This window comes from Coffea arabica, chromosome 2e (assembly GCF_036785885.1).
Source record: "Coffea arabica cultivar ET-39 chromosome 2e, Coffea Arabica ET-39 HiFi, whole genome shotgun sequence".
NCBI classification, from domain to species: Eukaryota; Viridiplantae; Streptophyta; class Magnoliopsida; order Gentianales; family Rubiaceae; genus Coffea; species Coffea arabica.
In genome coordinates this window covers 12850955-12863235 of record NC_092313.1, presented here as the reverse complement: position 1 = coordinate 12863235, position 12281 = coordinate 12850955, and the positions used below count along the sequence as shown (strand labels likewise).

The 12281-nt window shown below is 36.5% G+C and overlaps 2 protein-coding genes across 3 annotated transcripts; both read right to left on the bottom strand.

Annotated features, from left to right (window-relative positions):
- Positions 1–517: 517 nt before the first annotated feature.
- On the bottom strand, positions 518–4084 carry LOC140004062 (GDSL esterase/lipase At2g27360-like). 2 transcript variants are annotated; one of them, XM_027256072.2, is made up of 5 exons: positions 3662–4084; positions 3201–3422; positions 2031–2182; positions 1569–1845; positions 518–1022 (listed from the first exon to the last, which is right to left on the bottom strand). In XM_027256072.2, exons 1-5 carry the CDS (start codon positions 3933–3935, stop codon positions 766–768), a joined length of 1182 nt encoding a protein of 393 aa, XP_027111873.1. In that variant the 5' UTR covers positions 3936–4084; the 3' UTR covers positions 518–765. The 2 variants fall into 2 exon arrangements, with proteins under 2 accessions (XP_027111873.1, XP_071935139.1); XM_072079038.1 differs by lacking the exon at positions 3662–4084 and adding an exon at positions 3482–3635 and having other exon boundaries at positions 3201–3398.
- A 6596-nt stretch (positions 4085–10680) lies between these two features.
- Positions 10681–11810, bottom strand: LOC140036109 (uncharacterized). The gene is made up of 2 exons (XM_072077386.1): positions 10744–11810; positions 10681–10690 (listed from the first exon to the last, which is right to left on the bottom strand). The coding sequence occupies exons 1-2, from the start codon at positions 11808–11810 to the stop codon at positions 10681–10683; spliced, it is 1077 nt and encodes a 358-aa protein (XP_071933487.1).
- Between the last annotated feature and the right edge of the window lie 471 nt (positions 11811–12281).

The following is a 12281-nucleotide window of genomic DNA, read 5'->3' as shown; positions in this document are numbered from 1 at the left end:
AGAATGTTACTTATAAATAGGGTTATGGTCCCCAGGTCACACGTATCTTTTTTGTCGTATTTTCTAGTACCACAATATACAGCTCTTTCCTGATATCCCATCGTCAGGAAAGATACCAGAGAGATACTAAAGGGCTCTCTCAAGGATCTGTAAATACGTGTTGACCTGAAAGGTCACCCCAAAATCTCTAGGGATTCAAGCACCAGTTTGTCAACATGAATCAAGGTACGCTTCCGCAATTTTGTGCTAATTATTTCTTAATAATCGCCATAAAGATCTTGGGGTTTCATAGGTGATAGTTTTCACCAAAGGTTAAATATAAATAACCGCCCTAACACATAAATCTACTTCACTTGCAACTGAGCAAATGATAAAACACTTGCCAACAAAAATAATAGAACTAATGATCTGACAATGAACAGTACATAAGTTGGAAAAAAAAAAAGAGGAAGCCCTAAAAAATTAAGTGATGTTGGCTCAAAAATATGCAGCAGAAGCACAAACAATTCCGCACCACTTGTTGAGTAAAATATGGAGCCTTTTGATTGGGAATGAAAAGGAAATATGGAGCCTTTAGGTATCATTTTGCCTCCCAAATTGAAGGCTCTTACAAACCACATATTTATGGATAGGCTTATCCAACCAATCAAAAACTAGAAACGCCAACCACAAACCACATAAACTAAATAAAATAACAATTTAATTTGGTTTAAAATTTTGCTACCAAGTGATAAAAAGGGACATCTCACAAAATCTAAGCTAATCTTAAAGCAGAAGTCCTCCTGAACTAGTGGATGCAAGAGGACAGATTGTATTGATAGGAGTAGTAGAATATGGTCCTTGAAGCATGCCCTGAGCTACCAGTTGGTAGGCAGCTTCGGTCAAGTGCAAACCGTCCCAGTTAACATACAAAGACGGATCGTCACAAGGAGTTGTTGGTAGGTCGCCACAATGAATTGAGGAAATATAATTGTACGGGCCTCCAGCTCCGCAGCAAGCCCTTAGAGCTTCTCCTCTAAATCCTGCAACAACGATTGAGATATCAATATATGTTCCAGTTTTGGGGACCATAAAAGCAAAAGAGCAAAGTATTAGCTTTGTTTATGATAATTATATTAAAAATTAAAAGAAAAAGAAATGGCTTATCAGAATTAGTAGAACCAACATTCTATTACCGTTTTTACCGTGATCGACCCGAATTGCTCAACCTAACGTGGCTCAGATATGTACTGTCCATTTTAAAATTTTTAATAATTATTTGTAAAAGTTTAGAATTTTACGGTACAGATTAGATTGAAAAGAAAACAAGAAAAAGGAAAAAAGGCTGTATCAAGGATAAAATATTTGACTAAAATTGCAGCTTTGACAAACTCCATTGACTACATTTAGTTACCATATATTATCACTGAACTTTGTGGTAATTCATCCAAATTGTAGGGCCAAGGATTCTTTTGCCTTCATTCCCCATCTTCATATATTATGTTTCGAGACTAGCATTGGATAGGAAGGAGAAAAAGAATCCAAGGCAAAAGTAAAATGTAAATCAAGTTGAAAAAATGGAGAAATACCATATGTGATTGGGGAACGATATAATCTCATTGCAGCATTGTAGTAATCGGCATAGATTATGGTGGCATGAGGATGAAGTGTTCTGATGCGATTAAGTTCTTTCTGCAGCAATCTGTTATGATATTTGGCTAAATCATTTAACCAGTTTATGCAACCAGTAGCCGTGTCGTAGTCATGCTGGTTGGAACTTTGAAAATCAGTCAGATAGGCAGCCAAGCATCCAATTGGTAAGTTCCCAGGAACCACCAATGTCACAGCTCCAAGCTTAATCATTTCCTGCATTATTACCATGAAATTGCTCATTCACTAAGCTTTTACAACAAAAATAAAAAAAATTAACGGATGAATTTTAAAATAACATCGCTGGAGTAATTTCTTTTTTTTGAAATACATGTAATGTAGTTGTCAAGAAGAAGGAGACTATTAGACCAGTGGTCAACGAATTTCAGGTTGTTTTTTACCTCGACAGCTGAAGCGATTTCGCGCACAACAGCGGGAACATATGATTTGACCTCATCTAGTTTTATTCCATTAAGAAGCGCATGGTTGTAATCATCGCCCCCAATCTCTCCCATAAGAACAAACGAGCTTTGAAGAAATTCGCTGCTGCAATCTGTTCATCATGTACATATTTGATTTAGAATCATACATGTTATTACTACTACCTTGCTTTTTCTTCTTTTTTTTTTTTCTTAAGTTGAGATTTCAGGACTTACAGATTATGAGTTCTATTCCCCATTCTCCCTCCGACTTCTTAAATTCCATCTTTTCCCAACTAAAAGGAAAAATTGAAGAAAAGAAAAAGATTGGACATTTCACATTTAACAGTTGCTGGTTTACAACTATACTTAGGGTCCGTTTGGGATTGCGGTAATTTATTGAAAAGTATTTCTCTAATAGAGTTTTTAACAAAAGTACTTATCAACTGTTTAAATGCTTTTAAATATATTATTTAGTAACATAATTCAATAAGTACTTATTGTATTAGATAATGTGTAATTTGAAAGTTTTTAAAAGTGTTTATTTTTTTATTTGGTTCATAATATAATATAGGATAAGATGATTAAATTTAATATTTTATTTGTTAAATCACAAAAGTAACTTTAAAAGCATCAAATTTGAACTTGTATTTTTAACACCAAAAGCTCTACTCCTTATTTTATGAGATGATATTTACCAACACTTTAAAAGTACTTTTAGCACCTAAAAATATTTTTTCACTATAAGCATCGCAACCCGAAATGGGGCGTTACTCCTATACTATGGGAAAAAGAAAATAGGTTCAAAGGGATCATTAAGAATCCAGATAGGACTAAACCATCTCAGGGTCATTAAGAAGAATTCAAAAAGAACTAAACTGCCTCTACACCAAGGCACCATTGGATTTGAGAAGCTAGAGGTCCTTGGCATTTAATGCTAGCAAGGGTAGTTGATCCCTCAACCAACACCCTAAGAGGGACTTAAAGGCTTTCTTGGTGACTATTGAGGCAATGGTCCGGTAGTTTACCTCACACCTGTTCGTTCGTTTGTTTATATTCTAATGGCACAGAAAACACTACAAAATTTCCACTAATATATTCACACTCCATTTTGCCCGCTCTACGGTATGTACGACTCATTAATTTACTTACCTGAAGAGTTGCTGCTGCATAGAGACGGCAATATATCTTTGAACCACCTTAACTGTGTTCCCAGTGACACATTCGTTGAAAGATCATGCAGTCCCATTTCCAAGAAAAATGAATTGTTAAGTGCTGTAGCTCCTGATACAGCGAAATTCACGCCTTGTCGAAAATCCGTACTTTCATCTCTCCAAAGGTATGCTGGTACTAACGGAAGCCCAAAACTCTCAGCTAAAAGGCCAGAACATTTGATCAATGAATTAACGTGCAATCAAAATGATGAAACGTACATGAATTTAAGGTTGCTTTAGGGTCTGAGATGATGAGAATTGAAGACTTGTTTAGAAACACTAAAGCAAAATCTATCTGATGGAAAAAAAAAAAACGAGAGCAAAATCTGTATAAATAGTACATCTTTATAACTTAAATGTGTGATGCGCTTATCTCTCTCTTTTTCTCTGCGTTCGTACCAATAAAATCAATGATGAGACGGCCATCGGAGCAACGACCGGTAGGGTGTTTAAAGAAGGTTTCCCCATTCGGTGGTCGATAACAGTGGGTAGGATTACCGGGTGGGAAGAGCTGGACTAAGTTGCCGGTATCAGTGAGGGAATCCCCAAAGCCGATGATGGATTTGTAGCATGATCCAGCTGATGCTCTTGCTGAAGTAGATAATTTCAAGAAAGAAAGAATGGGTATTGCTAATGCAGGTGTTAGTAATTGGATAGAAGATGAAGCGGCCATGTTTTACTAGTAATAATGGTGAAGGAAGGATCTGAAGGTTAAAGAAGTCAAAATATTCCGCAATATGAAGCCAAAGGCTACGAGTCTTTCAGATGGCCCTTTGTGCGGATTTTCTTGCAGCAGCAGCAGCCATTAATTAACGAGTCCCACATACTATACTAGTGGAACTTCTGTAGCGTTCTCTATAAAGCACTTGACAAGCACGTGACTGGTACATGTAATCACACCCTTAGATTACTCCATTTGAAGGCAACACCGGCGTCGATTTCAACATAACTGTAAAGGTGTTCTTCAGATTGACCCGTAATAAACGTGGTTCTGTCCTTTTGCAAACTGCATATTTATTAAAGAAATTGGGAGATGAAAGGGAAAAAAAGCTAGCATCATTAACTATTTAAGAAGCTTTTTCAGAGTAGCGTACACCTATGTTTTTAGACACAGATTGGGCATAGACCCAGCCGAGTTCAGCGGTCCGGATAATGTCATAAATATGTATACCGTCCCTGCACGGTTAAGGGCCAAGATTTGCCCTCAAAATTTTGTGCGGCTGAGATTACACCATGTATGATAGGGTATAATTTGTTAGTATTTTTATTATTAATTTTCCCTTCTATCCCTGACAAATATTGTGTTAATTGCTGATATTTACTCATATTTGGTATTTGGAATCAATTTCAGGAATGAAGCAGAAAACTACCAAAAAGGAGGGACTTTGTGAAAAATATGGAGACTTCTAAGGGCTTCAATCCTTGGGCCCTTGAATTGGTGGGGGACCACAAGCTAGTGAAAGGCATTTGGTCATTTGGGCTTCAAAGAAAGCAACGTAGAGAGACTTGAAACAAGAAGTACTTGGGAGGCTTTGTCCACATGTGTGGGGACCACCTAGATAACTTTTAGTCATCTTTCTTTTGTTGCTTTAAAAGGGGACAACGTACAGAAGCAAGAGATATCTAGGGCTTTAGTTTTAGTTTTTTTAGTTTAGTTCTAGTTTTCTTTCTTTGGACTGGCCTCTGACACACGCCAGGTATTCGACAATATTCCCCAACGGGGAGATTTTCTCATGAGGCGTGGTTAAGCTTTTCTAGTCAAGGGAACAACTGACGATTTGATTCGACAATTACTGTGAGATCGAATCTGTTTTAATTATTTTCTTCATTTATTGGTATTTATATGTTCCTTGATTTTAATTGCTATGGCCTTGTGTATGATTGATTAGTGCGCAATAATTAATTATTCATATAGGCTATTTTTGCTAAATAGGGGTAATTGAATCCGTAATTGTTCGTTATCTCTACCTCAGTAGCAACTGGCGTAATTGGGTTTATGTCAGGGGAGCATATGATCTAATTTAAACAAACCCTCGTAGCGTGTTTGTTGGTTAGGATTGGGCCTTTCTAATTATTAATGCAATCTAGAAATTAAATCCTACGGTCGTACCTAGGGTTATTTTTGGGTTAGAGAAATAGCTAACGGTCGTACCTTAGCTATCGAGAAATTAAGGAAGGGTTGGTTGTTTATCGCGTGCATGACAACTATAACTAATCTATTGCTAAATGTTGGAATTATTTCTGCATCAATGATCAGTGCATGAACCATTTCTGATGTGTACCCTTGGCTAGAGTTTCCCCAATCATTTCTTTTAATTAATTATTTTCTGCAGTTAATTTATTTAGTTAGCATTTAATCCAAAACCCCCCATACTTTGGACTTTAGAAGAAACAAATTATCCCCAGTCCCTGTGGATTCGACCCTACTCACCGCTATATACAAAATCTGTATTTTTCTCGACCCTACCCAGGCCAAGATTTGCCCTCAAAATTTTGTGCGGCTGAGATTACACCATGTAACTCGATTTTCGCGCCAAGTGTGGGACCCACCACTATCTGTTGTGAAAATACATCATGTGAAAAAAAAGTTACACGATGTACAAAGAAAGTTACGCGCAGTTGATAATGACCAAAATTGCCCTGGACGGTTGCACCTGCAACCGTCCGTGCCCCGAGTCCATATATATATATATATAGAGAGAGAGAGAAACACGCACACCCATACAATAACTTTTGTATTTAAAAAAATAAAATATTAAATTTAATCATTTTATCATGTATTATGAACTAACTAATTGAATAAATACATTTAAAAATTTTCAAATTTTACATTATCCAATATAATGAGTATTTATTGAATTTATGTATCCAAACAATATAGTTAAAATCACTTAAGCACTTAATAAGTATTTTTAATAAAAACTCTCTTACATGAATTACTTTTTACTAAACTACCGCAACCGCAAACGACCCTACATTTAGGAATGACTTCAACAACATACCCACATAGCATCCGGCCGTAGTGTGTTTGGATTGCAAGTTATTTGCCCAAATATATTTGCTGACATCACTATTACAATTTCCAATACACCTTTTTATCTTCTCAATTACCTTTTTATCTCACATACATCACATCACAAAAAGTGTTACAGTAAAAATATCTCAAATAACTTACAATCCAAACACACTGCTAGCTCTTACAATCTAAGATAAATTTTCTCAGGCAATGAACTTAACGAAGAGAATTTCAATAATCCAATACTAGATCATTATCTCTAAACACCGCAAACAAAGTTCTCAATTTCAACGCAAGAAATAATAAACGGAGGTTCTAGATTGAACGCTATTCAATAGAATTACACAAAATCCACAAATTATGACCAGTTTCCTGGGCAAAAATTAATCAAGAAAGTGCTGACTTTACGTGCTTTGTCCTTTGGTAAACTGCATCTTTACAGGAAACCTGTTTGAACCACTTTATTGAAGAAATTATGAGATGAAAGAGAAAATAGCATTAAGTCTAAAGAGCTTAAAAAGCATCTTTAAGAATTGCACACTCTAAATGTGTGTGACCAGATCAACCGTGTTTAAAAAGCTTAATAGTAATTGAGCAAAAGAGATCAAGTGGTTAAAGAATCTGGGCTTACATCCCAAAACAACGTGTTTGTTCATGGTTCAACAAAATTCTTTTGGTATTCATGTGTGAGTTGAATAATTTTTCGGAATATTAGTTAGATTCTTGGAAAGAACTGATGTTGGTTTCCATGACAACTTGGAGGTTTAATCTTCGAATATTTTAGGACTAAAGCTATTCTGATTTCAAAAAAAATCTATTCTTGTTATTGGTCGGAAGGATTATTATAGCCCAGTCTGTCAAAACAATCAAAAATTCAAATGGTGTTAAAGTATAAAAGTGAGGTCTAAAATTTTTTTTTTCTTACACTTTCGTCTAATTTGACCAATTCTCAACGTTACGAGCACGTTCCACTTGAGGAGCTTAATTAGAACCAAGACTTCAAATCTTGAAATGCAGCTGAATAAAAAAAAATCTTGAATATCTTTAACACGTTATTGATCAACCTGGACTCAATTTTGTCATGATCCAGGTTGCAAAACTACACGGGACACATGTGAATTTGTTAAGTAGTAATATGAAATTAGAATTCAGAAGTCCATAGGAAAAAATGAAGCAAATTTTTTTTTTTTTGGGGATAAGCATGACGTCTCACTTACACATTTGGGAACTTCATTTTGTATTTATTAAAAAAAATAAAACTAATATTTCAAAAAAAATAAAACTAATGCTTTTAACTTCTAAAGAAGATGATAGATGAAGGGTGATGTTATTTACACTTTTATTAGGTTATTTGCACTCTCATTATCTGTTTTTCATTTGGATAAAACTATATATAATTTCTATCCTAATTTCTTTTTCTACCCTAATTAGATGATTAAATCTGATAAAGTTAGCTCATGAACAAGAACAAGAAATTAGTGCAGGAAAAATATGATCTCGTTCAACTGAAAATAAAATAATAAAAATACAAATAATATAATAGAAGTGTAAATAACATTACCTAGAAGAAGAAAATAACACAAATGATCTACAACGAGGGTGAAACGAAGTACCAAATTGTTGTGGAAAACGATAAAGTTGCATAAGAGCATTGAAGTAATTGGCATAGACAATAAATGTGTCAAGATAACGTTATCGAATTTGACTCAACTCTGGCACCCTGCTTTTAAGTCCTTGATTGTGAGACTAACAAAAGTCGTTTAACCAATCAGACAGCGGGTAAATTATCCGGAGAGCCACTAAATTTTTTAAATCATCAAATTTTATCCATTAAATTATTAAAAATCTAGTTTTGGCCACTAAATTATTCAAAGTTTAGATTTTGAATCATTCCGTCAAATTTAATTATTAACTATGCCCTTTTCTTTTGTCTCGTAAAGTATGCGAGCACTTATATTTGTTATGTTTAACGATGAAATCTAACGGAATGGTTCGAAATCTAAATTTTAGATAGTTCAATGATCAAAATCAGATTTTTAATAGTTTAATGATCAAAACTTGACAATTTCAAAAATTTGATGACCATCCAAATAATTTACCCTAAAGCAGCCTGTTTCTGTATCACAATCATCTTTAGCAGAATCATTGAAATATGTCAAGGCAGCTGTCAAGCCAGGTCCTCATTGGATGGACTCCACCACCCAGAGGATGGCTTAAATTGAATTCTGACGGATCCTGCTCTCGCAACCCTGGTCTCAGTGGATGCGAGACCCTAATAAGAGACCATCTTGGTACTTGGATTAAAGGGTCGATTCGGAAGCTCGGCCACACCAACAATCTGATTGCAGAATGTTGGGCCATTAGAGATGGACTCAAAATCGCAAGATCATTGAATATCCAATGTTTGATTGTTGAATGTGACTGTGAAGTTGTCCTTAAAATGCTAAACACTACAATCCCTGAAGGTCATGACCTTGCTCCTATCTTAAATGATTGCAGGTACCTTCTTTCTAATTTCCAGCAAGTGCAAGTAAAACACATCTATAGAGAGGCGAATAGAGGAGCAGATGCACTAGCAAAGTTAGGTGAAAAGCTTTTGTGCCCCTTTTCACTTCTAGATTCCTGTCCTCTTAGCTTAGGATCTATTTTGTCTGATGATTTGAGGGGAGTCTGTTTCCCCAGATACATTGCTAAGTTGTAACATTTCCTTTTGAGCAAATTGCGCGAAATGTCACTAAACTATTTCAAAGTGCCGGTTCTGGTCACTAAACTTTTTTATTAGCGCGAAATGTCACTGAACTAGTAAATCTGTACCGTTTTGGTCACTCCGTGTATTTGTGCCGTCAGGAGAGACGGAAATCAACTTTTTGAGGGGCAAATTCGTCTGCACAGTCTTTTCCTTGAAACTCTCCACCATAAATCACTCTAAAGCTTCAGACAACTCGTAAGTTCAATTAGGAAGTGCAAACCCTTATCCTGTAATAGATTTCTTCTGCAAATATGGAGTAGGAGGGACAATATACGAAGTTGCAATTTGCTGGGAATGTGTTGAAGCTTCATTGGAGGAATACCTAAGAAAAGAACTCCGACTTGCAATTTGCTGGGAATGTGTTGAAGCTTCATGAGAGGAAAAGGCAAGGAAACAACTCCGACCTGCTCTTGTGGCAGTAAAACCAATTTGAAGACTTCATGGACTGATAGGAACCCGGCAAGGAGATATGTTGAATGTCCTAATGGCAAGGTAAGTGTGTGAAGATATAGGAAATTCGTTAAATTAGGTTAATGTTTAATTGTTTAGACGTTTATCGGCTAAAAAGAATTTGGATAATTTTTTTGTAGGTTGATGGCTGTGGTTATTGGAATTGGTATGATGAAGAAATGTGTGAGCGTTCGAAACAAGTCATACCCGGTCTTTTAAGAAGAATAAATAGGGTGGAAATCGAGAATGAAACTTTGCGGCAACAAATTCTCAAGTTGCAAAAGAAAGCTGAGAAAATGGAGGATAAAGTAAAAAATCTGAAGGAGAAGCTTGGAAGAAAGAAAGTGAAAAAAATGGTCATTGTTCTTTTTGTTATAGCCTGGACAATTGTTAATGCATCAATGTGGATTTGGGGGCCTAACAAGGGACAGAAGTTTGGAAGGCTGCAAATTGATGGCTACTAGAGTATTGTTGTACTTCAAATCCTAAACCAGTGTTGTCAAATGTTTTAATACACAGCTCGTTGTTGTTGAGGTTGTAGTGTTTTTATATACACCTCATTTTGGTTGGTGTTGTTTACACCATGGATGTTTGAAATTGTAATTTATGAATAAAAGACTGAAGTATTAGTTCCAACATATGGGTGGTGCAAAAGAAAAGTAGCTCACAAATGCAGAAAACATAAAGCCAAATACAACAAAAGAGATAATTATCACTATCATTCCAAGCAGCTGCTTTACAAAAGAGATAATTGTCACTGTCATTCCAAACAACTGCCAACAAAGTTAGCCATGTTTCACATATAAATAATCTGGAATTGTCCTAGACATAGAATACATCCAAACAAAAGCTATGCAAACAAGTCCTTTAATCTGATCTTCCACTTCTACTTCTACTGCTCCTTGATGTTCCAGCCCATCTACCAATCTTGAATGGAGGCTCTTTGCCCAAGTACTCATAGTTGGTGTTGATCCTTATCTTGTCAATTTCAGACAGCTTTCTCTTTGAATGGAGAGACTGTTTGTTGGCCGCTGTAGTAGACTGGTCGGTATCATTGACAGGCCTAACTCTCCTCACATGTACACAAGTACAATAAATATTAACAATAGCTATTTACCATAGTAAAATTAAAAATAAATTTAGAAATAAATTTTTGCACCTACAGGTGTCTTAGTCTTTCTAATCTGCTGCTTTTTCGTATTACTAGTGGCAGCTTGTGCATTACGTTCAGCATGTGAACCAGTGTCATTATGGGAAGTAGTTTGCTCTTCAGCTCCATGTGGCTGAGAATTGACACAACTTGAAGAATATCCTTGAACTTCCACATGAGCAAAATCAGGCTCCTGAGAATTAGCTCCATGTGTTGTGCTTGAGCCATTGTTGGTGCCTTTTGACTTTCTAGCATGTTTAGGAGCTGGAGCAGGTTGACTGCAGCCTTCACCTCCATTATTTTCTGGAACACTTTTGCAGGTAGCAGCATTGTGGCCTGCCTGACCACATCTTCTACAGTGCATGATCACATGCTTTTTTAATTTTTGCACATTATTCGTTCCCACATGAACACCACTTCTATTTTCAGAACTACCTTTTCTTCTTGCTTTCTTGGGCCTACCAGGTTGGACACATGCAAGTGGAGGATCTAATATGGGAATATCACTCTGAGGCCATAGAGACTTTCCACTAATTGGATATAGTACATTCTCATATATTTGAAAGAATAGATCTCTACTATAACACTGATCGGCATAGTCATTTGGGTTCCTACCAATTTTTAAAATGGCAGAAATTGCATGGCAGCAGGGGAGCCCACTAATTTGCCACAACCTGCATGTACAGGTTCTGTCTCTTAAGTACACAGCAAATTGTTCCCCCTTAGGTCCCCTAACCTGATATCCCCCCTTCCCATTTGATATTGGCTTCCACTTTCTAGAAAACTTTTCCCTCTCCTCAATCAAAGCCTTTATTGCTGGTCCCACAGGACCACTACATTTTCTCATCCAATATACCCTATTTGATATCCTTTCCATTATGAATTGTCTAATCCACTCAACCATCCCAATCACTGGCAACTCTCTAGCATTTAATATATGAGAATTAAATGTCTCTGATAAATTATTAACCAGCATGTCAGATTTCACGTGAAGTGGAAAAAAAGCCTTACACCAGTGATGAGGTGGTGCAGCTCTCTTGACCCACGCGTGAGCTTGCTGGTCATATGCTCTAAGCTCTTCCAAAGCTGCCTCATAGAACTCCATTGTTGATGCTGCTGCAATGCTCCAGAATTTTTCTTTAAGCACTTCACCAGGGTGCTTTTTCTTGAAATTTCTGTACATATGCTGTACACAATATCTATGGCCAGCTTCTGGTAATAACTCCAGCAGTGCACTATCAAGACCCTATAAAAGAGTTCTAAGTTTAGTCACTTGCAAAAATTATCCTATACAATACATGCTATAAGGATAAAGAACAGTACTCCTAACCTTCTGTTGGTCTGAAATAAAAGTGTATTCACTGCTAGTTGCTGGTATTTCTAGATCACCAATCAGTAAACTCAAAAACCAAAGCCATTGTTCCCGAGCCTCCTTCTCAACAACTGCCCAAGCTAATGGCCACCAGCCACTATTTGGATCTGCCCCAATAGCAATCAACAACTGCCCTGGATATGCCCCCTTAGTGTGACAGCCATCAAGAGCAATAAGGGGCCTACATCCCTCTCTAAATCCCTTTTTCATTGGTCCCAAACAGCAGTAAAATCTCATGAATCTGGGATTACTTTCAGGATCAGCTCTTGGTGAATACTTGAT

Coding starts and splice junctions, on each gene's coding strand:
- LOC140004062 (XM_027256072.2), bottom strand. CDS start 3,935: ATGGCCGCTTCATCTTCTATCCAATTACTAACACCTGCATTAGCAATA. Junction 2,183..3,200: donor ATGCAGCAGCAACTCTTCAG/GTAAGTAAATTA, acceptor CATGATGAACAG/ATTGCAGCAGCGAATTTCTT. Junction 1,846..2,030: donor AAATCGCTTCAGCTGTCGAG/GTAAAAAACAAC, acceptor GTAATAATGCAG/GAAATGATTAAGCTTGGAGC.
- LOC140036109 (XM_072077386.1), bottom strand. CDS start 11,810: ATGTACAGAAATTTCAAGAAAAAGCACCCTGGTGAAGTGCTTAAAGAA.